The following is a 26,573-nucleotide window of genomic DNA, read 5'->3' as shown; positions in this document are numbered from 1 at the left end:
ATTCTCCCACTTTCATTCAACTTCAATTTAGGTGGTGTTGTAGGCTATGTTAACCATGTTGCATATTCTTTGATGTGTCGTCTTTCAAAAGAGTGCTAAAAAAACTGAGGATCCTGTAATTAACTTCAATTCAAAAATACAAAATCTCATTGACAACATTAACATTTTAAAACAGAAAAACAAAAATGGAGAAATGGAGTGATTGTCAGGCAGCTCAAGTGTCGGGAGGCTGAACGACAGCAGAGACATAAATTCAAGTTCACCATGAAATCTACAAGGATAGACCGAATAACAACAGAAAGAAATGAAACTGGCCAGGTAGTCTTTCTTCTCAAAGATCCTCAATGATGATATTAATAATAGTAACATGCTCTTTTCCACTGTTGATCAACTTAATAATTCACCATCTACAAACCGGTCAGAGATGCTGTCCACTGAAAGATGTGAGCAAAATTCGCCACGTTCTTCAATAACCACATTATTGACAATCGACAGAACTTTAGTGCCATAAGATCCAGAGATGAGCCGACCCTCCAGTTCTCCAGGAACATGAGCTGTGCCATGTCTAGCTTTCACCTCCTAGACATTAAAAATCTAGACGATATTGTTGGGCAGTGCAGGTCTTCCACCCGCTGCTTGGATTCGCTCCCTGACACATGTTTTTAAATGTTTTTAACTGCTTAGCACCTCAGGTATTAGAAATGGTTAACTGCTCTCTTCAGTCAGGTATATTTCCTGCAGCATTTGAAACAGCTGTCATTAAACTTCTCTGCAAGAGAAAAACAAATCTGGTTGTAATCATAGACAACGATCTGAACTTAATTTTCGATTTAAATTCCATATCAAACATCTTACAAGATCAGCTTTCTTCCATCCCACAAACATTTTCAAAACTAAGGGGCTTTCTATCAGAATCCGACTCTGAGAAATAATCCCTGCATTTATAAGAAGCAGACGAGACTCCTAATGGTTTATTCACAGCCAAAGTCAGCAGTGCAGCGACTACAGCTCCTTCAAAATGCGGCAGCACGTGTTCTTACCGGAACTAGAAAGTATTTAAAATCCTACTACTGCATACAGAGCTCAAATTGGCTTTGCACCTCAGTATATAATAAGCATGCTAATTAGATATGAACCAGCAAGAACCCTCAGGTCCACAGGCAGAGGTCTTTTAACCGTGCGAACTCTAAAGCGGGAGAGGCCCCGAGTGAACACTTTAAAAGCAGGTGAAAAACACTGCTCTTCGTGTGTGTGTGTGTGTGTGTGTGTGTGTGTGTGTGTGTGTGTGTGTGTGTGTGTGTGTGTGTGTGTGTGTGTGTGTGTGTGTTTAATTATACAATTACACAATTTGACTATCAACATAGTCCAGCAATTGAATTGAATGAAATAGCCTGTTAGCTAATTCAACAAGCAAACAAAAAAGTAAAACATTTTCAAGACTGGTTGAAAGTCTTCACTAAATCAATGTGTAATAGACGCAGTTAATGGGACTTTTATTATTATTATGGCGTCAGTGGATTCATTTATATTGACCCACAAAATACTGTTTCTATGTCGTGTGTGTCGCTAACAGGTCCTCTGTCTTCCCTCCCCCAGGACAACACTAACCTCTACATGGTGATGGAATATGTACCAGGTGGAGAGATGTTCTCCCATCTACGGAGAATTGGCAGATTTAGGTTAGTGTCTGTATGCAATGGAGTTTCCATGAAGTTTACAGCATTTTATGGGCACATGCAGAGATGAAATGTGGAAATATGTACTCTCAATTTAGCTTTTTTATTATACGGTAGTCTATTTTATTCTTTACAGCTCTGTTGTCTTCAGGTCTGGCTCTACTTGGTTTTATTTAGCTATGTTCACCCCGGTTCTGTTCTCCACTAAACTTCTGTCTCTCTCTCTCTCTGTCTCTCTGTCTCTCTCTCTGTCTCTGTCTGTCTGTCTCTCTCTCTGTCTCTGTCTCTCTCTCTCTCTCTGTGTCTCTCTCTCTCTGTGTCTCTGTCTCTCTCTCTGTCTCTCTCTCTCTCTCTCTCTCTCTCTCTCTGTCTCTCTCTCTCTGTGTCTCTGTCTCTCTCTCTGTCTCTCTCTCTCTGTGTCTTTGTCTCTCTCTCTGTCTCTCTCTCTCTCTGTCTCTCTCTCTCTCTCTCTCTCTCTCTCTCTCTCTCTCTCTCTCTCTCTCTGTCTCTCTCTCTCTCTGTCTCTCTGTCGCTCTCTGTCTCTCTGTCTCTGTCTCTGTCTCTCTCTGTCTCTCTCTCTGTCTCTCTCTCTCTGTGTGTCTCTGTCTCTGTCTCTCTCTCTCTCTCTGTCTCTCTCTGTCTCTCTCTCTCTGTGTCTATGTCTCTCTATCTCTCTCTCTCTCTCTGTGTGTGTGTGTGTGTGTGTGTGTGTGTGTGTGTGTGTGTGTGTGTGTGTGTGCGCAGTGAGCCTCACGCTAGGTTCTATGCCGCTCAGATCGTTCTAACCTTTGAGTATCTGCACGCTTTGGACCTGATCTACAGAGACCTGAAACCTGAAAACCTGCTCATAGACCAGCAGGGCTACATACAGGTAAATAACACCTGATGCAGTAATATACAAAAGCAGATCATAAATAACTTACTCGAAAAGGTTGTTGTCTATGTAGAAACTGCATGCATGTATTCATATGATTTGTCTGCAAAAGCACTACATTAGTCATTATACATCAGTGGGAGTTCACAAGTGATGCTAAACAACGTCAGCCACTCTTGTGGTGTCTCAATGGCTGTTGAGATTTCAGGCTTTCTAAACATGCAGACTGGCGCAGCTCTTTGTGTTTGCTGGCAATGCTCCTCACCTCTCAGGTTTTCCGCCTACAGCCAAATCTCCCTTACGTTCCCCCCTGTGCACTGTGCCGATGGTTTACTTCAGTGGTCCCCAAACTAAGGCCCGCGGGCCGGATACGGCCCACCTCCACATTTGGCCCGGCCCCCTGAACAATACCAGAGACGCCTCGCGAATCCTAGACTCGCCCCTGTCAAATAGAACGGAATAATGGCGAAAAGGTTAGGTAAGAGAAAAATTGATTCAGAATGCAGGGTATTTAACCTGCAGTGGTCAAACGATTCTTTTTTTGTTCAATGCAAAGAAAAGGCTGTTTGTCTCATCTGTCAAGAGGCGGTGGCGGTATTCAAAGAATACAATCTGCGCCAACACTATGAATCCCGTCACAAAGACAAGTATGATAACTTGCAAGGCCAAATGCGAGCAGACAAACTCTCAAAGCTAAAAAGTGGACTGTTAGCTCAGCAGAATACATTTGTACGCCAAGCTCAGCTGAACCAGTCATCCGTTCGAGCCAGCTTTCGGGTTACTCAACTGATAACAAGCAGCGGTAAACCTTTCACTGATGGAGTTTGTGTTCCGAGAAGAAAAATGTCTTTAATGCCGTGAGTCTGTCGGCGAGTACAATCACCAGACGCATTGAAGAAATCGGGGGTAATGTATATGCCCAGCTGCAGCAGAAGACGAAAGAATTTGACTTTTTTTCATTAGCACTGGATGAGAGCACGGACGTGCAAGACACAGCGCAGCTGCTCATTTTTATTCGTGGAGTTAGCGCAAACTTTGAGATGTGCGAGGAGCTGGCAGCCCTCCAAAGTCTCAAAGGGACTACAGCGGGGGAGGATATTTTCGGCAAAGTATGCCAAACCATGGAAGAGTTGGACCTAGACTGGTCAAAGCTTGCCAGCATCACGACTGACGGGGCTCCTAGTATGGTGGGCGCGTCTCAGGGTCTAATAGGACGCATGAACCGGGAGATGGAAGAACGGGGTCTCACTGCCCCGCTACAAGTCCACTGCCTAATTCACCAGCAAGCACTGTGCTGCAAAGTGTTGAAGTGGGATTCTGTCATGAAGGTTGTGGTGTCATGCATAAACTTCATCAGAGCAAAGGGACTTAAACAGGCAGTACCAACAATTCCTGTCTGAACTGGAGCCTGCGCACGGCGATGTGCTGTACTACACAGAGGTCCTATGGTTCAGCCGGGGCAGAGTTTTGAGGCGTTTTTACGAGCTGCTACCCGAAATTAACGCATTTCTTCATTCAAAAGACAAAACGGTCCCAGAGCTGATCGACCCAGAATGGAAATGGCACCTCGCATTTTTAACAGACGTGACAGAAATGCTGAACAGCCTTAACTTGCAGCTACAAGGCCAGGGGGAACTCATTTGCGACATGTATTCTCACATAAAAGCATTTGAGGTGAAACTTGCGCTGCTTTTGGAACAAGTGAAACTTAATTTTTTCTGTGAAGAACCCAGAGAGGGTGATTTGGTTATTATTTATTTCACAAATAGTATTATTTATTTCCTGACTTTCTTTTCTGTGAAGATCCCTGAAAGGGTTATTAATATTTGGTTATGTGTGGCTTTCTGGAAAACAATAAATGTTTACGTTTAGGCACCCCTGCGATCGTCACACTTTTTCTGTTACAAACTGACCCCGGCCCCCATCAGAGAAGGGAAAAGTTATGTGGCCCTCACGGGAAAAAGTTTGGGGACCCCTGGTTTAGTTTGTCCAAAACCTGAGTGGACGTCAGTTTGCGAGGCGGTGGGAGGATTGAACTGTGAAAAACTTCAATGCTGATGGAGTTGGATTCATATTTATTACGTCTGCAACTACGATTATTTTCATTATCAATTTATCTGCATATTTTCTTCCTCAATTAAGTGATCAATCATCAAGTCTTGTGTGACCAAAGCCAGTTATTTAGTAGGACAAAGAAAAGTTCTCAAATTTGAGATTTGAAACTATAAAATCTTTGATGAAAATGACATAAATGATGAATAGCTTATCGACATTCTTGCTCATTTTCTGTCAATGAACTAATCTATTAATTGACCTTATTGTTTTAGCTCTGATATTTGTTGGCCAAGTAATCACGCTGATAAGCTAGCTAGCTAAAGTTCGTTGTAAGCCAGATGTAGTTCACCACAGCAACACATTAAGCACTTTACAAACGAGCAGTAGAAATCTTTGTGCGCTGTCTTTCAAGTCGGTTATCATTTTATACAGGGATGAAATGTACAGATAAAGCGTTACAGTTGTTCCTCCATTGTAAACAAAAAAGCTCTTGTATCAACAACACAGCTACTGTTGTTTTCACTGTGTCTTCACTTTGTGCACCTGGAAAACACCGGCATCAAAAGGCCACTCCCTTTTGTCAGTGCGATTAACAGTCAGTTTTGTCAAAACAAGTTACATCTCAGAACTCAAGCAATGCTGCAGTATCAACTTTAAGTCTACAGTAGGACTCTGGGAAGCTTGTGAGTTTAGCCCATTTGGAGCTCATTGAAAAGGCAAATGTGCGCTGTATCCTATGGTGATCAAATGATTGTGTCAATGCAATATTTATATGATATATTCACAGTATTGTAGTACAATATGGCAACAGTCTTTATAATGTATGTACCAAAAAACTGCAAAAAAATCAACTTTAAGAAAAGGAAAAGAAATTCCACACAATGCTATATGTTTGAATATACAGTATATCTCAAAAGTGAGTACACCCTTTAGATTTTTGCAAATATTCTGTTATATCCTTTCAGGGGATAACATTATCCTACTGAAACTTTGATATAACTTAAAGTAGTCAGTGTGCTGCTTGAATAACAGTATAGATTTATTGTCCTTTGAAAATTACTCAGTACACAGCTGTTAATGTCTAAACAGCTGGCAACAAAAGTGAGTACACCCCATAGTGAACATGTCTAAATTGTGCCCAAAGTGTCAATATTTTGTGTGACCACCATTGTTATCTAGCACTGCTTTAACCCTCCTGGGCATGGAATTCACCAGAGCTGCACAGGTTGCTTCTGGAATCTTCTTCCACTCCTCCACGACGACATCACGGAGCGCACGGATGTTGGACACCTTGCACTCCTCCACCTTCCTCTTGAGGATGCCCCACATGTGCTCAATTGGGTTTAGGTCTGGAGACATACTTGGCCAGTCCATCACCTTAACCTTCAGCTTCTTCAGCAAGGCCGTTGTCATCTTGGAGGTGTGTTTAGGGTCATTATCATGTTGGAAAACTGCCCTACGGCCCAGTTTCCGAAGAGAGGGGATCATGCTCTGCTGCAGGATGTCACAGTATATATTGGAATTCATGTGTCCCTCAATGAAATGCAGCTCCCCAGTGCCGGCAGCACTCATGCAGCCCCAGACCATGATGCTGCCACCACCATGCTTGACTGTAGGCAAAACACATTTGTCTTGGTACTCCTCACCAGGGTGCCGCCACACACGCCGGACACCATCTGACCCAAACAGGTTTATTTTGGTCTTATCAGACCACAGGACATGGTTCCAGTAACTCATGTTCTTGGATTCATTGTCTTCAGCAAACTGTTTGCGGGCTTTCTTATGCATCGGTTTCAGAAGGGGCTTCTGTCTGGGGCGACGGCCATACAAACCGATTTGATGCAGTGTGCGGCGTATGGTCTGGGCACTGACAGGCTGACATCCCACTTCTGCAACCTCTGCAGCAATGCTGGAAGCACTCGCACGTCTATTTTTGGAAACCAACCTCTGGATATGACGCTGAGCACGTGGACTCAACTTCTTTGGTCGACCCTGGCGAGGCCTGTTCCGAGTGGAACCTGTCCTGGAAAACCGCTGTATGATCTTAGCCACTGTGCTGCAACTCATTTTCATGGTGTTGGCAATCTTCTTATAGCCAAGGCCATCTTTGTGAAGCGCAATAATCCTTTTTTTCAGCCGCTCAGAGAGTTCCTTGCCATGAGGTGCCATGTTGTCCAGCATTCAGAGAGAATTGTGCCCAAAACACCAAATTTAACAGCCCTGCTTATCATTTACACCTGAATCCTTGTAACACTAACGAGTCACATGACACCAGGGCGGGAAAACAACATCATTGGGCACAATTAGGACATGTTCACTATGGGGTGTACTCACTTTTGTTGCCAGCTGTTTAGACATTAACAGCTGTGTACTGAGTAATTTTCAAAGGACAATAAATCTATACTGTTATTCAAGCAGCACACTGACTACTTTAAGTTATATCAAAGTTTCAGTAGGATAATGTTATCCCCTGAAAGGATATAACAGAATATTTGCAAAAATCTAAAGGGTGTACTCACTTTTGAGATATACTGTATAACATGGCCGACAAGCAGTACTGTGATTGTAGTGTTTTAAATGCATCACACCTGTGTTTAATTTATGCTCTGTAGGAGATATTCATATAGCTGTGTGTAACGTTTTGATGCAAGGAATCAGTTTTGAGAAGAGAGAGAAACTGGTTTTAAGTGCAAGTGTTTCATTTTGCAAGATATTTGTGGAGTTTTAACAAAGTGGTTAACTCTTTTCAGTTTTGTGTTTTTGAGAAATCAACCTAAATGATTGGGGAAAAAACTGTAAATGTGAGGCATTTTAACTTTTAGTATTGAGTGGCACCCCCCCCCAGCTGAGGAGTGTAATGTGCAGTGACTGAAGGTAGTTATGATTTGTTATGTTGGACATAAGATAATGTTACCATTGATATAATATGCAGCCACAGCAGTATCTCTGTAGAACTGTATATATAGTAACAGGAGAGACACTTAAACTTAAAATCACAGAGGAGAATTTACATAAACAAAAGAAGAGAAAAAAGAGCAACCTGAGTATTATTTTGTAATTGTGGATATCATTGGAATTGGTTATTTTTAAAGTCCTTATGGAGTCATAGGGATGCGAGGACGACTAGTTGCAGGCAGTTTTTTAGGGCATTGCATGATAATAAGATAATAATAGGAACATTTTGGACTGTATTGGTGCATATTTAGAAAGTTGGAAGTCCAGGAAATAGAAACAATATAATTTGTGATGCCACACAGACATAGAAGTGTCTATAAAATATGAACAGCTCCCCTGAGAGTGAACAAGTAGAACTATGATGGAAGTGTGTATTTTGCCGTTTGCCCAGTTGTGTTAAGTCTACAGCAGTATCTTGTAGCACAGATGCTGCTGCCCACTAGTGGTGAATAGTGAAATAACAACTGGTGAACATTTCCATTGTTGCCCCAAGACTCTACTGCCTCTGTTTGTCTATCCTTCCTTCTGCCTTTCATGTGGCAAAACTCAGCCGGGCACTGTGAGAGTACGTCTTACTTTATTTCCTCTTACTTTATGCCTCAATATTTCTCTTTGCCATTTTTACTTCTCTTAGGTGACAGATTTTGGCTTTGCCAAACGTGTAAAGGGCCGGACCTGGACACTGTGTGGCACCCCCGAATATCTGGCCCCAGAGATTATTCTCAGCAAGGTGAGCCGCAATTGTTTCCCTTTTTTTTAAATCTCGTTAACTGTCAGGTGTTGCCTTTCAAAACGAGATATTCTGCATTTGAACAGACAATGATACCAACTTGTAGTTTAAACACATTAAAACACTTTTCTTTCAGGATGGTTGTTTGAGTTGGCAGAATTAAAACACATGGTTGCTGTTATTTCAGAAATATTGACTGAAAAAAGTGGTATTTACGGTCCTCCCGGCCAGAAGACACGCAGCCAGGGATGTTGATTTGTCACTTGGGTTTTTTAAACCACATTTATAGAGGGCTCACAACTCAAGTGCTCCTCAAACCAAGATGTCACTGTAAGATAACTATAAGTACATGTTTTAAATGTAGCCTGAAACCCTTGAGATTGCTTTTAGCTTTGAAAGGTGCTTTACAAATACAATGTATTATTATTATTATTATTATTATTATTATTATTATTATTATTATTATTATTATTATTATTATTATTATTCACATGTTGGTATTAACTACTGCACTTGACCCTGTATCAGGTGCGTGGTAAAAAAAAAGCTGCTTTTGTTTGATGCTATTTGAATGCAACACGTGACGACATTGATCATGCCATCTTTAATGATAGACAGCTATTTGCTCTCAGTAAGATGTCCTTGAATGGTTTTGATCTTCCGTATAATATCACAGAAATATTCTGAGATGGGATGCACAGACTATGTTGGAAAAATAAGATGCAGTTAAACTGGAGTAGAGGATGAACTCTACAAATATTTTCAAAAACAAAATGTTCTTGTTTAACCGCCTATAATGATCCGTTTTTGTCTCTACTTTCCTCCTTCCTTTTTATGTCTACCAGGGGTATAACAAGGCAGTAGACTGGTGGGCGCTGGGCGTACTCGTCTATGAGATGGCAGCAGGGTACCCGCCTTTCTTTGCTGACCAGCCCATTCAGATCTATGAAAAGATCGTATCAGGAAAGGTGAGTCTCTCTGATTACCGCTTGGTGCTACATTCAGTATTAGAGATGCACAGATTGGGAATTTCTCGGCCAATGCCGATACCGTTTACTTTTTTGTTGTTGTAGCTATTTATCCCCCCTTTGTGCCGGGGAAACAAACATCACCTGAATACAGCTGCAGTCAGCCAGGTGCATCGCTTTTCTGATCTTTTCATATCTGAATAATACGCTTTTATTTACAAAGACACTTTGTAGGATTGTGTTGCATGTCAGGGGTACACATACACATGGGTCAAAAAGATGCACAAATGTGACACACACACACACACACACACACACACACACACACACACACACACACACTCACACAAGGTGCACTTTGTACTTCCCCCCTTCGCTGTTCTAAGCAATTGTCTTTCTGTTCCAAGCACGATTACTTCTGTGTCACAGTCTTGACAATGCACATTTATGTTACATGGTATATGTCCCATTTCCTATATGAGGTTTTTTTAAGCTTTAGAAAACAAAGTGTTGTTTTTAAACTGTAATTAACGTATAATTTAATTTACTTTGGCAACACCTGTGGTGAGAACCAGTGATTGCTGTTTTTATTTATTTTTAATTTTTACTTTCCGTAGATCATTTTACAATCGGTGTCGATGCTGTGATGTCTGCTTTCTAAGATATTTCTGTTGCTAAAGTTTGAGTTTTCATTGTAAAATGCATCACTTCCTCAGTCCACCACATGCCTGAAGGTTAGAGAAGCAGACTTGGACACAGATCACATATCGTTTGTACTGTTGCAAGCAGTTATGCATACAATTGGGATGAACCACTTTGTCATAACAACGCACCTTGAACTTGACCCTCTCGCTCATATATCCGCTGTGCATGCTGGCTTGTATACTGCAAAATGCGACCAGCTGCAGTTCGACTCCCTGGTATTTTTTGGCATAATGCATTTGACACACTATTTATTGGGGACATACTAAATATTTTTCTGGCACACTGAAAGGTTTGGTAGTATGGGTGTTGGAACGCACCGGGGGATGAATCTAAGGGAACGAGCAGCACCTGGGCAGGCCTGTGTGTAAATGAGGGTCAACAGGACATTCCTGAAGAAGAACATTTCTTAGTTTCAATAAAGGTTTAATAACTTCCTTTGTGCCAAAGGATTTTACCAGGGAAACAAACATTACTGGCAACTCTCATAGATTTCATGAAGTGACTTTCAGTTAAATTCTTCTTGTGTTGTATCAAACAGCGGGAGTATAACCTTAGAAGTGTATTTGAATGTTTGTTTTTTTGTTTCAGCACACTTGGAATTTGTTCCAACATTGACTAGTTGAGGGAGGTGAAGCATTAGTTATTTACTCTTTAGATGTATTTGAATTGTAAAGGAATTACGAATCTGAATCTCAAAACTTTCCCGCCGCTTCATTCTTCTTCTCTTCTTCTGTCTCAGGTGCGTTTCCCATCTCACTTCAGTTCAGACCTGAAGGACCTGCTGAGGAACCTGTTACAGGTGAAAGCAAATGTCTCAGTCATTGTGTGTTAAGGCAACACTTACTTTGCTTTGTGCTCTGAATGTATAATAACCTAAAAGTGAGTAAAATGTGTCGGTTTTATCCTCCAGGTGGATCTAACAAAACGTTACGGGAACCTCAAGAACGGGGTCAACGACATCAAGGGACACAAATGGTTTGCGACCACCGACTGGATTGCCATCTACCAGAAAAAGGCAAGTGTGTCCGTGAGTGTGTGCGTAGATGCGTTGACTTCCCTTCTGTGAAGTTCACTTCTCAACCGGTGCTTTTAATTGTCTTCAGGTGGAAGCTCCCTTCGTCCCCAAGTTCAAAGGACCAGGCGACACCAGCAACTTTGACGACTACGAAGAGGAGGAGATCCGCGTCTCCTTCACTGAGAAATGTGCCAAGGAGTTTGCGGAGTTCTAGAGTTAGAGAGCGAGAGAGGAAGAAAGAAAGAAGTAGGGAGAGTCAAAGGAAGGCTGGTCAAGTGGGAGACGTAAGGAGGGAGTACTGTCTCCTGTCCAATCACAAGCACCAGCTACAAAAAGAGGGGGGGGAGGGATGGGATAGAGAAGAGAAAAAGAGCAAGGAGACTGATAACCAGCAGTGTTGCCTTTTCTGTTGTATTTTATTTATTATTCTGTCTTATTTATGGATCCCTTTATGATGAAGGTGTGCTTCAGATTCATGGGTGTTGGGAACCCCACTTATTTAGAGTTGACTCTACACATTTTCACCCAAGATCTTCCGAGCTCGTCTATTGTTTCAGTCATCATTTAGTCACTTTTGGGCCACATCACAGAGAAAGTCGGTTCTGATCTCCTGCAGTGTGTCGGTCATTACATGAAGCCCATCGAGTCGTACAAGTCGAGGTCTCAGTCTGCACAAAAGTTTCTTAAATTCTAAACTGATAACCGGCTAACTTGCTCGTTCTTTAAAGGGAACATTTCAATGATATGCTCTTAAACATTTCTTTTGTTATGCTTTGCTGTCATTTTCTACTTTGAATATTTAAACCTTTAGCGTTTCATATCGTAGACGGCATACGTCGAGTCATGATTGGCCAAAAGAAAAACATAAAGATGACGCATTGCGCGGCTCAAACAAGTTTCAGTCAGACAGGTGACACTTAAGGGCGGAAGAAGTAAGTTTACTGTGTAACTCCATCTATACTTCTTAACATTGTTAGCATAGCCAGGCTTTGTGCACTCAATTTTTTAAATGTTACTAAATACTAGTGGCTCCAATGATATCATGTCACGCTAACAAACAAGGACATTTGGATAAGGGAACGTAAATATCTCAGTTTTAATGGTGTTGTGATGGAACACCATAACATAATGGTATCTCAGGTTTGAACATATCACTTAATAAGACATCTTATCAACATAGAGCATTAGGATTAGCAGGTAGAGAAGATGTGTGAGACACTTGCTTATAATATGGATTTGGGAATTTATAGTTCTGTTTAGCACTAAGAGGATCATAAGGGAATATTAAGACTTTCGGTTAGTGTATTCCACATTTTTCCTTCCAGGCGATTTTGTTTTGCTAACTCGACGACTCTGTTTGGTCTTAAAAGCACTCGCTGTCTCTGCTCAGAGCTCGCTTACGAGTCAAGTTGATGTTGAAATCAACCATTTGGCCCTCCGACAAAAAGACCATCTGAGGCAGAAAACCTCAAGCTGCTTCTGGCTGGTGGTCACCTGAGCACTTTGACCAGTCACCGAAGTCGGTCTGGATAGTGTGCTTTATGGTCTTTTATAGAAACCTGTGTTTATGTTCATCTCCCCAGCCCGGTCCTCTTATCACTTGCTAAGTTGGGCCGCACTCCATGTGACAGTCTTACATGTGACAGCAACTCTCTTCCCATCTCTCTGTTTACATGCACAGTTTTTGTTTCATTTAGTTTTCCGTGTGGTGATGATGCAAAGATGACTCCTTTGATTAGGTTAGGAAAAGGTAGAGCACCTGGAGCTGAGTAGAGCTCCTACTGAGAAGAGACAAAAAAGATCTTAGTCAGTATACAAGCGGCCTGTTCCAAGTGCACGGCACATACAGTAGCACTTCAGGTGCTGCATGCCTCCTGAGCTCCTGAGCTGTGAGGGCAAAGTACTAAAGCAATGCCCAAAATGGTGGTCATTGTAGGATTTGGTCATTCTGAGTTTATACAATACAACAAAGTGACACTAGTGTCTGTTTCAAACATTCAAATGCCTTCTTCATAGCTGTATTTTAATGTGCCACCATAATGAATATATTCTATTTTGGTTCAAACAGGCGCTCCGGTTCTTTGCTGATCGCTTTAAAAAGCCAGACCTGTTTGATTCACTCGAGTCAATCCTGTCCGAGACGTATGGGAAAATGTAACAAGCCTTTTCTCCTCAGAACTACACGTTTGTGTAATCCTATAATGTGTCAATTACACATTGTTTATGTGTAATTGTGTGTATATCAAATGATACACACACACAATTACACATTGTTTCAGTCATGGAATTTAAAATGACCATCCATGGGTGGGCTAAATGAGCTGCTTTAAGTCCACGTAGCCCAATGTCCATGTACGGATTATCCAGCTAGGGGGCCCCGGGCCCCTATTAACCCACCATTCCTCTCTGTTAATTTTATTTAAAGACAAATTAATTCAGGAATATGCACTATGTAAGCACAGCATTAGCAGAATTAATGAAGGTCTTAAAGGGTCAATGATTCAGTATTGCACTTGCAAGACATTTTCACAGGCTGAAGAGTAAAGTCCACATGAGTAGTAAACTGACTTTGGCATGTCAAATGGACCGGGACCAGAGCCACTTTAAGATGAGCTAAAGAAGCAGGATCCATCTTAAGTCCCTTTTGTAGTGTCAGTTGATTGTGTGCTTTATTAATGTATATTCCCAAATTAAATTAAATAACCACAAACCAACTGCCACGGTGAACCTGTGGCTTTTGGGGGCTCTGGGCAGTTGCCCTCTGCCCAGTTGGTAGCCTCACTGGTGTCCAGTAAAAAGGCTTTTGACTGATTGGTTTTCTATTAAAAAAAATGAGTCACATACAAGGCAAGGCAACCGACTAGTGACCAAAAGGGTTCATCCCCTCCCTTATACACCTAGTATACTACTTTATTCTTCTTCTTCTTTCTCATTGAGAGGTGAAACAGCTGACAAACCTTTCATTGATAAATCTGAAGTCAAAATCATATTGGCAGATAGACGGTGGCCAGAGCTGCAAGGTGGACACACACCTTACTTATCGGCTGACTTATTTGTTGTTATGGACTAATTGACCTTTTTATTTTATTATTATTATTAATATTATTATTATTATGACATTGTTGTAAATCACTTGTTGAGACTTCACATTCGCTGTATTTCCTCCATGTCAAGTTTAATGTTGACTATATCATCATGGACAAAATGTTTGAAGTTCTAATACAATATTATTCCGTGTCTCCTCGATGTTTTTTGCAGTGATACAACTTCCTCTCGATGCAGGCACAATGCTGGTACATACTGTCGCACTTTTTAGGGAAATGAGACCCCCATGTAAACCATGTTAACCCCAGCCACATACACAAACACACACACACACACACACACACACACACACACACACACGCACACACTGCAAAGGGAAGCGTCTAAAGTCACGGGAACAGTGACATAAAAACACGAAGTGTAATATTTTGCAACATGAGTATCATTCCAATAAAGTTTTACTTGTAAAATTCTACTGAACTTGTGTGCGCTTCCTGGATGTGTATGTGACAGATGAGCTGCTGCGAGTTTGGGAGAGAGTGAATTGTAGAGGATGACATAATTTGAACGTTGCGTGAGTGTTGTAGCCCGGAGGTCAGACATCCATCACTGCCGCCTGATGCGGAATGGAGCCGTCATCCACCCATCTGTTGACCGCCCGGATCAATCTGATGACTTGCCATAACGCTTGAAAACACGACACTCAGTAACTCAGTCGTCTCCTCCCTCTCTGTTTGGACTGCGCATTACTGTTTCTTTGTGTTAAAATCAGATGTTAGAAACCGCGGGTTGATCAGATCGACTCTGCGAACAAAGAAGCGCATCCGATGCGCGAAAAGCCAAGTCCACCTTAAATGCAATTTGCGTCTGTGGTGGAGACCTAGGCGCCATCTTCGGTCCACCTTAAGCGCACAATGTGGCCAACGAACGAAAGCGTAGCAGCCAGGCTTCCGTCCTCATTCTCCAGCCGGGGATCACTCTCTGGCTTCCCAGCTTTGACACAGCGTCACTTGTGAAACAGCAGAGGGTTAAGAAAAAAAGACGCACTCGGGCCATACCCCATCCGCACTAGCGGGAGAAGATGTCTGAGCCCAATAAGTACCGAGAGTGGATCCTGGAAACAATCGACTCTCTCCGCTCGAGGAAAGCCCGTCCTGATCTGGAGAGGATTTGTCGTATGGTCCGGAGACGACACGGGTCAGACCCGGACCGAACCAGGACAGAACTGGAAAAACTGATTCAAGAGCAGACGGTGCTCAAAGTTAGCTACAAGGGGTCCATATCGTACCGGAATGCGGCGAAGGTGCAGAGGAAAAGCCGAAAGAAGAGTGAGTTTACGGCCGCTGGCAGCAGCAGCGCGGAGGCAGCGAGGGAGCGGACCAAACACGACCATCTGAACAACAACGGCGACAGTGCGCACAGCTTCACCGACCAGGAGGAGGGCGAGGAGGACTCAGAGCCCAGCCCAGATCAACACACTCCAACCTCAGCCAGCACCACCGACAAGAAGCTCAAGCCTGCCTCCAGCCCGAGTAGCGGAAACGGGTGCCTCAGTTGTGGCGCAACAACGGGCTGCGCTGACGGGAGCGGCTGTAAAGAGGAGAAAGCAAGTGCACCGAGAGACAAGGGATTAGGGCAGCAGGGAGTGGGGGACTGCCCGTCGCCCGGGCTCAGTCACAGAACAAACGCTCATGACGGCGGCGGCGATGCCAGCGGGATAACACCGAGCAAAGCCGATGCAGTGCGCGGAGGAAAAGAGCCGTGTTTTTCCGGAGATGTCACCCAGAACAAAACTTGCTCCGGGAGCGTCGGCAACCTCCCGCAACAACAGAGGCAGACTGTGCCCCTCAAGCCCAAACTTCGAGTTGGAGGAGGGGGCACCAAAACAGCGGGGGACCACGCCAACTCCGACCTGGGCGACAGATTGGTGGCTTCTGTTCGCAGCCTGTCCCAGAAGAGCATCCGAGGGGGCTCCGCCGCCACCACCACCAGAGGCCACATGAAGCCGCTCGGGCTGAAGGAGATTTTGGGCTACCTCAGCAGCCAGGAGCGGCTGTCGGAGGAGAAGCTGACCCGAGGCAAAGTCAAAGTGGTCATGGAGAGAGAGGTGGCGAGGGGCAGGCTGCGCAGGACCCGCTGCGGGAACATTACTCTTCCTCTGAGGGGGATGGTGGTGGTGGAGGAGCCGACGCCGAAGAATGCGTCCGCTGACAGACTTGTAAAGAGCGCACTGCAGGACAAGCACACTGTGACAAAGGTGGGCACTGCTAACTTAATATTATAAACACGTCCCGGTTGTGCGGGGCGCTGAACGGCGCTGGCTTGTTGATGGCTTGCTGTTAAATTAATGCTCCCTGCATGTTAAAACCGCTCACACGGCACCGGGACGCGCTCGGCTTCCCTCGCCCAAATATTTTAGTTTTCTTGTCCAACCTCGATGTTTTAAACGCAAAAGTGTCAGAGGAAGATTTCCCACATTTAGGAGGATTAATTATTGCGACCGTGCCTGTGTTTTGCGTGTGTCCTCTGTCGCCTCGGATAATGTGCGTGTAGCCTATGTGTGTATCTCTGCTTCCCTGCACAAAAGGTGCGGGATACATGCGGGAGCAGTCGTCTCCGGAGTGGCTTCCCCGGCTGGGCTCGCGCACCATAAAGAGCGTCTCTGCATGGCGCGAGCACGAGCTGGTTCTGGTGTCGTCGCCACAATACTGTTTGGGGCTCAATAACATTTCACATCTCGCTCTCCGGAACTTTAGATGCGCGGAGTGTCTGGGCCTGCCGCGCAGTGAGGTTGTGTCTGCCGGTCTAAACTTCAGACGTGCCGCTGCCGCTCTCGTGCGGATGCTGCTCTCTGTCGCGCAGGCCGACCTGCGGACGACTCAGCCCCAACAGCCGAGCATCACGTGTGTTCATGTAGCATTTATATGAAATGTTATGATACGCGTTATTAACCAGTTTTTTGTTTGTCTTCCCCTCGCTATCCTCGCATCTCTCCCGCTTCGTGCCTCATTAAATCCTTTGTATCATTTCTGACAGCACGCTCTCCTCCCTTCCCTTGTGGGAGCAGACTTGAGTAGGCTACAGAAGGCGGCTATCGTTATTTCTGATATATATCTGTGTTTTTCTTCAAGTGGGAGGTGTTTGGCATCTCTTTCCGACCATAAGAAGTGCAGAAGATGCTGTTTAACGCTCTGGTCAGGTACACTGAGTGCAGCCTGGATGAGAACTTTCACCTCGGATTGAAGATGTGCTTCATCTCCACTTTACCGCCTTTAAAACAATTAAATGTATTAACAACTTTATATTTCATTGCAGCCGCCGTCCCCCTCTCTACAGGAGAATGAGCCGATGGAAACAGCCAGTGAAGAAGAGGAACGGGCAGAGAATGAGGAGGAGGAGGAGGAGGAGGAGGAGGAGGAGGAAGAAGAGGATCCCCGGAGCTCTGATGAGGAGGGAGGACTATCCCCGGTAGCCATGACAACCGAACCAGAGCTCATTGAGAAAACCACAGAAGATGCTCGTGAGATCCAGACAGCTTCAGAGCACGAGAGCCCCCAGCAGCAGCAGCACGGTGGTAAAGGTGTGTGTGCGGGAACTCTTCTGTTAATCAGTACGCAGATTCCTATCATGACTACTGCTATGTTCACCTAATTAACTGAGTAGTTAGGATTTTTATTTTGTTGCCTTTTAGAATGTAACTTGTAACTTAAAATGTTTACTTTTGTACATTTTCTTAAAAAATATCATTAAAACTGATATTTAAATATTGACATTTCAATATAAACATTTAGTTACATTAACTTTATTCATAGTAATTTTAATATAAGTTCCTGTCATCTCTCTTTTGTATCTTGTTTCTTTGTGACCCAGTTTCTATTTATAAAATAATAATACTAAGAATTTTAATATCAATACACCATTATCATTATTACTACAACTAGTATTAACTATTAATTTAGACTACAACAAATGCTACTACTACTACTACTACTACTACTACTAATAATAATAATAATAATAATAATAATAATAATAATAATATATATAATTATAAAAGTAAAAGCTAGTCTTTAATCATTTCTCTTCCCTCTTTTCGTCTGGGTTTGGTTGCTGGTGTCAGGGATGTGCGGGCTTGATTTCCTCACCAGGACGCCGCGCCCACCTGTTCAGGGAGCCTCCCTGTCTCAGTGTAACAGCGCACATGTGGAGGAGAGAGCCGTCGTCCCTGATAAGCTACATTCGGAGGCACAAGTAAGTGCAAGCAAGTGCTGTTGCTTTTTATTGTTGGATGATGTTCCATGATCATCGAAACTGGTCAAATAACTCAAACACCAACCATGAAATGCAACGAGCTTTGAAGCCTCTCTCTACTGCCGTCATTAATAAAAGATCAAAATGTCCCAAAAATATATTGAAACATGTCCAACATCTCAATTCTTCAACCTGCGATGGAAGAATATTGAGATTCTTTATCTAAATTGAAAGTGCTGCTAACCATTTAAAAATACTCCATTTCAAGTAGAAGTCCTGAATTTGAAAGTTTTGCTTCAGTAAAAGTACAGAAGTATTATCGGCAAATGTTCCTCTGTAGTAAAATTAAAAGCCCTCATGATGAAAAGCCCTTTTAGTATTATATAAGTATATTCCACATACTGTATTATTGGATTATCATCACTGATGCATTGACATGTATGTTGATGTAGCTGGTCAAGGCAGTGCTAATCTAAAGTATTGTGTTATACATTTATACATTTTGAATAATATTTCCTCCTGAATTGTAGTAAAGTAGAACATCCAAAGTAGCGTGATGAAATATACTCAAATAAAGTTCAACATAATTTTATTATTTTCCAAACAAAAGGCTCACAGTGTTGCATAACAAATCCTGTGAAGACATAACAGTCACAAGATCCATCAATCACACACACACACACACACACACACACACACACACACAAAGATAATACGACTATTTGACATAAAGTATCAAACAGTGGTTGAACATTTAAAATGTGGATCAAAATGTGACTGAGAAGTGAACATGGGGAGATGTATTATCTGTAAATGTAAAAAGTGCTCTTTTCATTACATCATTACATTTATAATCCTTATTGGCCGCACACTTGCAGTGGCACACTTGGACTTGCTATCACCAGAATCGGAGTGAGAGCTGACACTGACACCATGCCTGAAGCTCAATCATCTGCACACTTTAAAACTCAATCAATAAGCACAGATTGGGTTGTGACTGTTTGAAATGCATCTCAGCAAGGAAATCAAAGAGGTCCAAATAGTTCTTGACACACCGCTTTTCTCTCAGCTATTTTCTGTCCTATTTTGTTTTTTAGAGACAATATTTTAAATATTTTGCACTTAACACATCCTACAGTACACATTTGCATTATATACACTTCCTGTATTTCTATGAGTGTGTGATCTGGTGGGATGACTCGTGTCCTCCTGTGCTGCGACGAAAATCACTTTTAATCCGTGACGGTTTCCTTCTCAAATGTTCGTTTTGCCGCCATATTGTTAACACACAACTGTGATCCACCCTACACACCGATCATTTATATGCTGTTCTGAACCCCTGATGGCTTGTATTGGTCACACACTGATTTAATATAACATCTCTGGCTTCAGCGTCAACAGTTGCTGTTTGGATTAAACTAAAGAAGATTCAGTAGTGATATGTAGGCACAGCGGCTCCGCAGACAAACACATACACAGTATGCTCTGTCCACATTTCAAACTTTATCCAAAGAGAAAAAGGGAAAGAGATGAAAGAGCGATGTGTTCAATTGATGTCATTGATCTTGATCGAAAACATGGACTATAAGTAACCAGATGTTACTCCCATTGGTTTATCAGATATTACTCCAAAGTATCATGTTTTGTGGAACGTAAGGGTTAAGCTCCGCCGAAAAAGTTTTCCTTTGTTTGACTTCTCTGGTGCGGTAGGGGGGGGGGGGGTAGTATAGTGCAGCAGGGGAGGACTCTCACTCAGAGAACAAAAAATAGATTCAGATTAAGTTCTGGATCTTTTTAAATATTTGATACATTACAGGGCTGTGCAGACAGTGAAACATGTACATAGAGTTCAAACGTTTCAGTAAATGTTGGACTTTCCTCCATGTTTAGTGGAGTAAACTGTATTACAATATGTGAGCAAAATGCATCTTGGGAAGTTGACAGGTACCCTGTGGAGTTTATTTTGAAACAAACATAGTTACCCGTGTGTTTACGTTTACTGTTTCCCACCAAAATGCAAAGTGTGTATCCTTGAGGCCTAATAACCGGATACATTTCCTTCATCGTAAAACATTTGTCGAGTCTTTTTTTGTTTTTGTTTGCCTCCATGTTTACTTGCTAGCAGTCTTTTTCTTCCCCGCCTTTCAGTGGCAGAAATCACAAGGAGGGTGGGCGCAGAGAAAATCAGGAGGGCCCGTCCAAGAACAATCATACTTAATAGATTCTGAAACGCCTAAAATATGCCATACTTACACAGTTTAATCATAGATGTCTTATACATCATCAAAGCTAATGTTACAGGCACCAGAAAGACCAACATTTATAGCATGGCCACACACACACACACACACACACACACACACACACACACACACACACACACACACACACACACACACACACACGGCAATTGTAGATGAGCTTACTTTAGATGGTTACAGCAGGAGACGACGGGGCTTGCTGTTGAAATGACTTCTTTATGGTCTCTTTCAAAGCAGAGCAGGGACAAATAGTTCAGTCTGTCATCATTGATGCCCTGATGTCAGATTTTATATGACTGACAGTTGAAAAGAGTCTTTCCACATAGATTGTTATGGACAGGGTGTCGAGGGGCCTTATACGTGTTGTTATTACTTGGCATTTGTTGAGGAGAAACTGCCGCAGTAGTAGGTGTCTTGGTTAAGAATGATGGCTGAACTTGTGCGGAATCCTCTTCCTCCTCCTCCTCCTCCTCTTCGCTCCGTCTTAAGCAAACTGCTTTAATGATGTTTTATCTTAACCTACACTTAAAGCAGTTAGCTGAGTTAACCTCATAGTAACTTATGTATGTGATGGTTGGCGTGGATAATAAACGGGAGGTATTTAATGTTGATAAAGTCAAATTGAAGGCAGTTACGAGGACACCTACATGTTCTGTTTGTGTTTTCAACAGCTGTCGTCACTACGAGCAAACACCACGCATTCGGCTGAGTTAACAAGGTGACTCGTTAAAGTCCAAATCTGGCATTTGTGAAAAGCGCTGCCACTCAAAAAATCTGACCTGAGGTAAACAAGAAGCAAGAAAGGAGAATTGTTTTATGTGAATTGTTCACAGGCAGATCTCTGAAAGAGCTTCATTGACTGCTATTCACTGGAGGATCCAGCATTGAAGGGAGCCTTCTGATTGGTGGCCCACCTAGTCCCACACACAGCTGCGCGGCTGCTGCCTGCGTTGTTGCATTGCTAAATTTATTGGCACATTACCGTTCCTAACTGTCTATCAGTGGAATCGCGTCACCCACGTGTGCACGACACAAATAACACAGGCACATGTGACAGGGTACCTTTAAATGAACAATGCATTGTTCTTTGTGGCATATTTTTCAAGTATATTTCTTTATCCGCAGCTCATGAAAGCCATTATATCTGTGTCTTGTATCACCTTGGAGAGAAGAGTTTGGATGATTTAGCATTAACCTTCATGTGTTAAAGGTCCTGGCTGTCTTTATCACTATTCTTACTTCCCGACATTTCATTTGAGCTTCTGAATTCTCACTGTGAGTCTTGTCCTTGTTCCTGAGACGAGCCAAAAACACTGCAGTAATGTCCATAGCATGTACACTACATTCTGTTAAACTAATGCCACAATGCAGTGCTAATCTAACTCTGCTTTCTATACAGTAAGTTATTGACTGAGGTTTTAAAATGTTACATTTACAACCTTCCACGACACATTCACGTCAATCATCTCCTCACTCGTGCTCATTTCACGTTCGTGTTCGTCATAAATGACGCAGCCAGCTCCTTTTTAATCCTTTATTTTCGGTGGAGGTCGTATCACTCTGATGCTTTCAACATGATTTTTCCTCTAGAAATGTCTCAGATATTGTCTTTTTGTCATGATCATCATTTATTTACAGCTTTGTTTACCCCCTCTCTTCTCTCCACATACAGAATGACAGACTCAACCACACCTCCTCGGGCTTTAGCAGTGAGTTTACAGATCATCTCAAGCTGTGTGTGTGGTGGCTTGCGTTGATGACAGGTATTCTGACTGCATTTCATGTTTTCCCATCGTAGGCTTTGAGTGTAAGACAGAGGTTGGAGTGTCGTCCTGCCTGCTCACACCCACTGCCTCCCCGAGAGACTCCGGCATGTCTGAGGAACGAGGGATGAACGGAGGACTTGTAGGGTGAGTGCAGCAGAGATGCTGGAGACACTGAAGACAAAAGTTTTTAGTAAAAACTTTTAAAGACTCTTTCCCTGATTGTATTAACTTTAACCTGCAATAACTGATTGTGGCCACTTGGGGCAGCAGAAACAAGCTGTGAACACGATGGATCACCTTTTCAGTTGCTTAGTTTTTGGCGAGTGAACCAGAACAATAAAGTTGCAGCCGGACAGCAGAACAATGAGCTGACTCTCACTATAAAGCTTTCTGAAATATACTTGGCAAAGGTATAAAAAAAATAAAAAATCCAACATAGGTTATTGTGTAAAGCAGTCATAGCTCAAATCAATAGAACCTCTTACCAAATGTTTTAATTGCTCTATCGATATCAGTGTGTCAAGTTTCAGTCTACTCTGTAAATTATTCCAGACAAACGGGGAAAGATGTGAAGACTGTCTCCCAGATTAGTATTTACTGCAGGAACGTGTAACGTAAGCCTGTATATGGTCTATAAAGGCACAGGAGAGACAATAAATAAGGTGGTTATTTTTTAAGTAGTGCTTTGTAGATGAAGGTGAACAAGGTGTTAAACTTTAGATAAAAAAAAACAATACACAACTATATTCCTTAAACTGTCTGCCATAACTTTAGGACTTTACAATTTCAACATGTCCTGCAGGTTTTTGTAATTGGCCAATCGCCTTCTTCCTCATCCTCTCTAGGTTTATGAAGTGCGAGGGGGTCAGTGGGAGCCCGATGGACTGGACAGTGTCTGATGTTGTCAGTTATTTCACAGCAGCAGGTTTCCCTGAGCAGGCTGCTGCCTTCAGGACCCAGGTGAGGCTGTAATCCCCTCTAACAACCACTAGAGGCCACCAGAGACAGGATTAATGGCTGTACTTGAACCTTTCACCGTTGTAACCTACATCGACCTCCCCACAATGCTTTTCTCTCTTCATTAGGAAATCGATGGCAAGTCTCTTCTCCTCATGCAGCGTAACGATGTCTTGACTGGCCTGTCAATCAGACTCGGCCCCGCCCTCAAGATCTACGAGCGTCATGTAAAGGTTCTGCAGAAAACGCACTTTGAGGATGACGACTGTTAACAACAGAAATACACACAGAGACTGTTGTGTCTGTATCTACATATAGCTCACGTTATCCTATAAAAGATGTATGCATGATGTACTATACAATTTTCATCTCATGCTAAACAGCACACACACACACACACACACACACACACACACACACACACACACACACACAGCTCTGTTTCTCTTCTTCTGTCCCTCTGCGACTGCTCTGGTCCAGAAACGACAAACAGAAATGGATTTCCTGGCCAACGAGGATTTTTTTTACAAAACGGAGCACAAATGTTGGAGAGAGAAAGTAGACGCACGAAATTTAAGATGCAGATGTTAAATATAAAAATAATGCAATTTCTCTTTTTTCATATTCGATGATCAAGCACTTTGCAATTTCTCGACTAAACTGTGCAAAATGGTTTGTTTTTAAATGTTGTTTTGTGCTGACCTTTATGCACATTTTGAAAGAGGTCGTGGTTATTCTGTATGGAAGTTAAAAAACAACAATTGTTTTTTGTATTTTGAGGATTTGGGTGCAGTGTTTGTCCTTGTACACATACTGTATGTGTGTGGAGGCGTGACAGAGCATGCTGGATTGAGCAGAAACAAATCAAAGGTTGACCAGATTACATACATTCCCAGAAACTTTGATGTTTGGGATGCTGACCCGTCATAGCCGTCCTGTATGTCAGGATCAAATCCGGTGCAGGGTTCACGACCTTGTGCAGTCATTGGTCAAAGCAATAAGCCGACAGCTCCCCCGAGATGTTTGAGAGGTTGTTGAATCTTGTCAGATCGGCAGGTGGTTGATTTCGTGTATTTTAATCTCAGATAAAAACATCTTTAACATAATGTTTATAAGCAGAGCTACCCATGATCTGTTGTGGCCTGTGCATCGGAAACATCAGCGGCCGGTTTCACCAAGACTTTGACTGTGGCTTTGATCAAACCAGGGAGACTCCCAAGATGTCAAAATCCATCCGTTGCACAAAGGTGTTCTGGACTGTCTTAAGTAGAGACTCATTTGCAATGAAATGTGGGTCATTTAAGACTTTTTCAATTAAAAAACAACATGGCCGACCGAACATCTGCATCCAACCGCTCAGCTCGTTTCACAAAATTCAGCAAAGACTGTGACAATGCAAAAACTTCTATTAGAAAAATAAATCGTAGAGCTGAGATGCTGTGACTTCTTAAAAGAATACTTCACCCACACAATGACCATTCGTATATCAGTTACTCGCCCGGTGTTACCTTGAACTCTTGAAGAAACCTTCTCACATGACTCCACAGTGAGCGAAGAAGTCCATTTACGAACTCTCACATAACTCGTGCAGTATAATCCAAGACTCGTGTATCCAGTCGTACGCTCACTGTTTCCCACAAACCTTACTATTTAAGACACATGGAGGGGCGCGCCTGTTGAGGCAGAATAGTTTTAAATAGAAAGGTTTTGGATAGCAATGAACATACGATTTGAGACTTGTACTGCACGAGTTTGTAAACGGATATCGGAACATAGTTTTGCTGTTTTTTTAATTCAATTCATCAAGACTTCTCCAATTTTGGATTATTCATTAACGGTGGAGGCGTGCGAGATAAACATATTTTCTTTGATTATTAAAGTTAACATGGCTTGAGTATTTCATATATAAATGGTCATTTTGGGGTGAAGTATTCCTTTAATGTGGCAGGGCTCAGAAGCTTTGTTTACTCGTCAGGCTCAGCTGTCACGATGTCCTCACTGCTGTTTATTTCCTAAAGATTCCCTTCTTATTAACGACAAACAACAAATAATGAGCCTTGGGTATGGTGGCTAAGTTTTTAGTCTTAAACTAAGTCAGTATAACTTACATTAGTCTCACCTAAGAGTGAAATGAAGACCGGCCTAACACTACAGACAAGTCTAAAATATCTCTGTGAAACTAACTGAACCCAGATCAGCAACAATCAGCTCTCAACTAGATGTGGTAGAATGTAAATATATTGAGAATAAGTCCAATTAATACATCAGCCTCCATTTGTAAATTATTGAGAAACAATTATCTAACAGAAAGATGTTTCCGCAGGGTAAAGCTGAGTCAATCAATCCACTAGTCTCATACCACCAGCATTTCTTAACTGTTTTCACCGGTCAAACCTTAGAAACCAAATGCTGTCTAATGATCTCACATCTCATTCCCACTGTAACGGCGAACGTTCCAGGTTTGGCATCTCCACCTGTGTTTGTTCTTTTTTCATATTTGTATGTTCATCTTTCTGTTTTCAGCATATTGGTTCATTTTGTTCAAAATGTCTTTGTGTATTCAAACCTCCTCTACCTCTCTCCCTTTGTTTCCCTCTTCACTTTCACTTCCTTTGCAACTTCCAAGAACACATTTCCAGCAGGCCTGCCACGATAACTAATTTCGTTGGACGACATGTTGTCCCAGAAATAATGCACTTCTAATTCTTAAGAATCTTCAGACGTTGGAATGTGAAACAAATATTGCAACATCCTAAATAAATCAGTTTTTGTAATGGCAATAAAACAACCAAAGCAATAAATAAAATGGACCTTATAACGGTAGAGGAAACCCTGCTGTTTATTCTGGCATCATGTTACTCACATTGTTATGTAAACAAACACGACGGCAATATCGAGGTCAGCAAACATGATCGAGGTTATGTCCATAAATTGTACGATAAGTGGATAACGTAATTATCGTGGCAGGCCTAATTTACAGGTTATTCCCCTTGTAAAGATGTATGTTGCCACTTTTATCATTCAGATCAATTCATTGTCATTATCTGAATCTGTAGGAGAGGACTGCGGTGTTTGACTCCAGATTCTCACAAGTTGAATGTACAGAGCGTCTCAAGTCATTTGTTAAAGGACAATTTTAGTAATAAAAGTTTGAATTAAAACACCAAAATGTGTCCATTGTGAGTGTGTGTGAACCCATGTTGCATGTATAAACAGTATTTGTGCATTGTTGTGTTCATGTGTGTGTATCAGACACAAATGTGCATAATGTGTGAGGGAGAGAATCCAAAAGCACGACATGAAGGCGAAGGAGGA

At 42.4% G+C, this 26,573-nt stretch overlaps 1 protein-coding gene and 1 pseudogene across 1 annotated transcript; both read left to right on the top strand.

The window, feature by feature from the left end:
* The window catches only part of LOC115007458 (cAMP-dependent protein kinase catalytic subunit alpha-like), a 22,962-nt pseudogene extending 8,464 nt beyond the window's left edge, over positions 1-14,498 (top strand).
* A 524-nt stretch (positions 14,499-15,022) lies between these two features.
* samd1b (sterile alpha motif domain containing 1b) lies at positions 15,023-26,446 on the top strand. Its single transcript, XM_029430529.1, has 8 exons — positions 15,023-16,280; positions 17,339-17,428; positions 17,477-17,603; positions 18,144-18,274; positions 22,208-22,244; positions 22,334-22,445; positions 23,147-23,261; positions 23,387-26,446. The coding sequence occupies exons 1-8, from the start codon at positions 15,105-15,107 to the stop codon at positions 23,528-23,530; spliced, it is 1,932 nt and encodes a 643-aa protein (XP_029286389.1). The 5' UTR covers positions 15,023-15,104; the 3' UTR covers positions 23,531-26,446.
* The last annotated feature ends 127 nt before the right edge of the window (positions 26,447-26,573 follow it).

This window comes from Cottoperca gobio, chromosome 1 (genome assembly GCF_900634415.1).
Source record: "Cottoperca gobio chromosome 1, fCotGob3.1, whole genome shotgun sequence".
Lineage (NCBI taxonomy): Eukaryota > Metazoa > Chordata > Actinopteri > Perciformes > Bovichtidae > Cottoperca > Cottoperca gobio.
This window is presented reverse-complemented; position numbering and strand designations above follow the sequence as displayed.

Coding starts and splice junctions, on each gene's coding strand:
- samd1b (XM_029430529.1), top strand. CDS start 15,105: ATGTCTGAGCCCAATAAGTACCGAGAGTGGATCCTGGAAACAATCGAC. Junction 17,604..18,143: donor GCAGCAGCACGGTGGTAAAG/GTGTGTGTGCGG, acceptor TGCTGGTGTCAG/GGATGTGCGGGCTTGATTTC. Junction 22,446..23,146: donor ATGAACGGAGGACTTGTAGG/GTGAGTGCAGCA, acceptor CATCCTCTCTAG/GTTTATGAAGTGCGAGGGGG.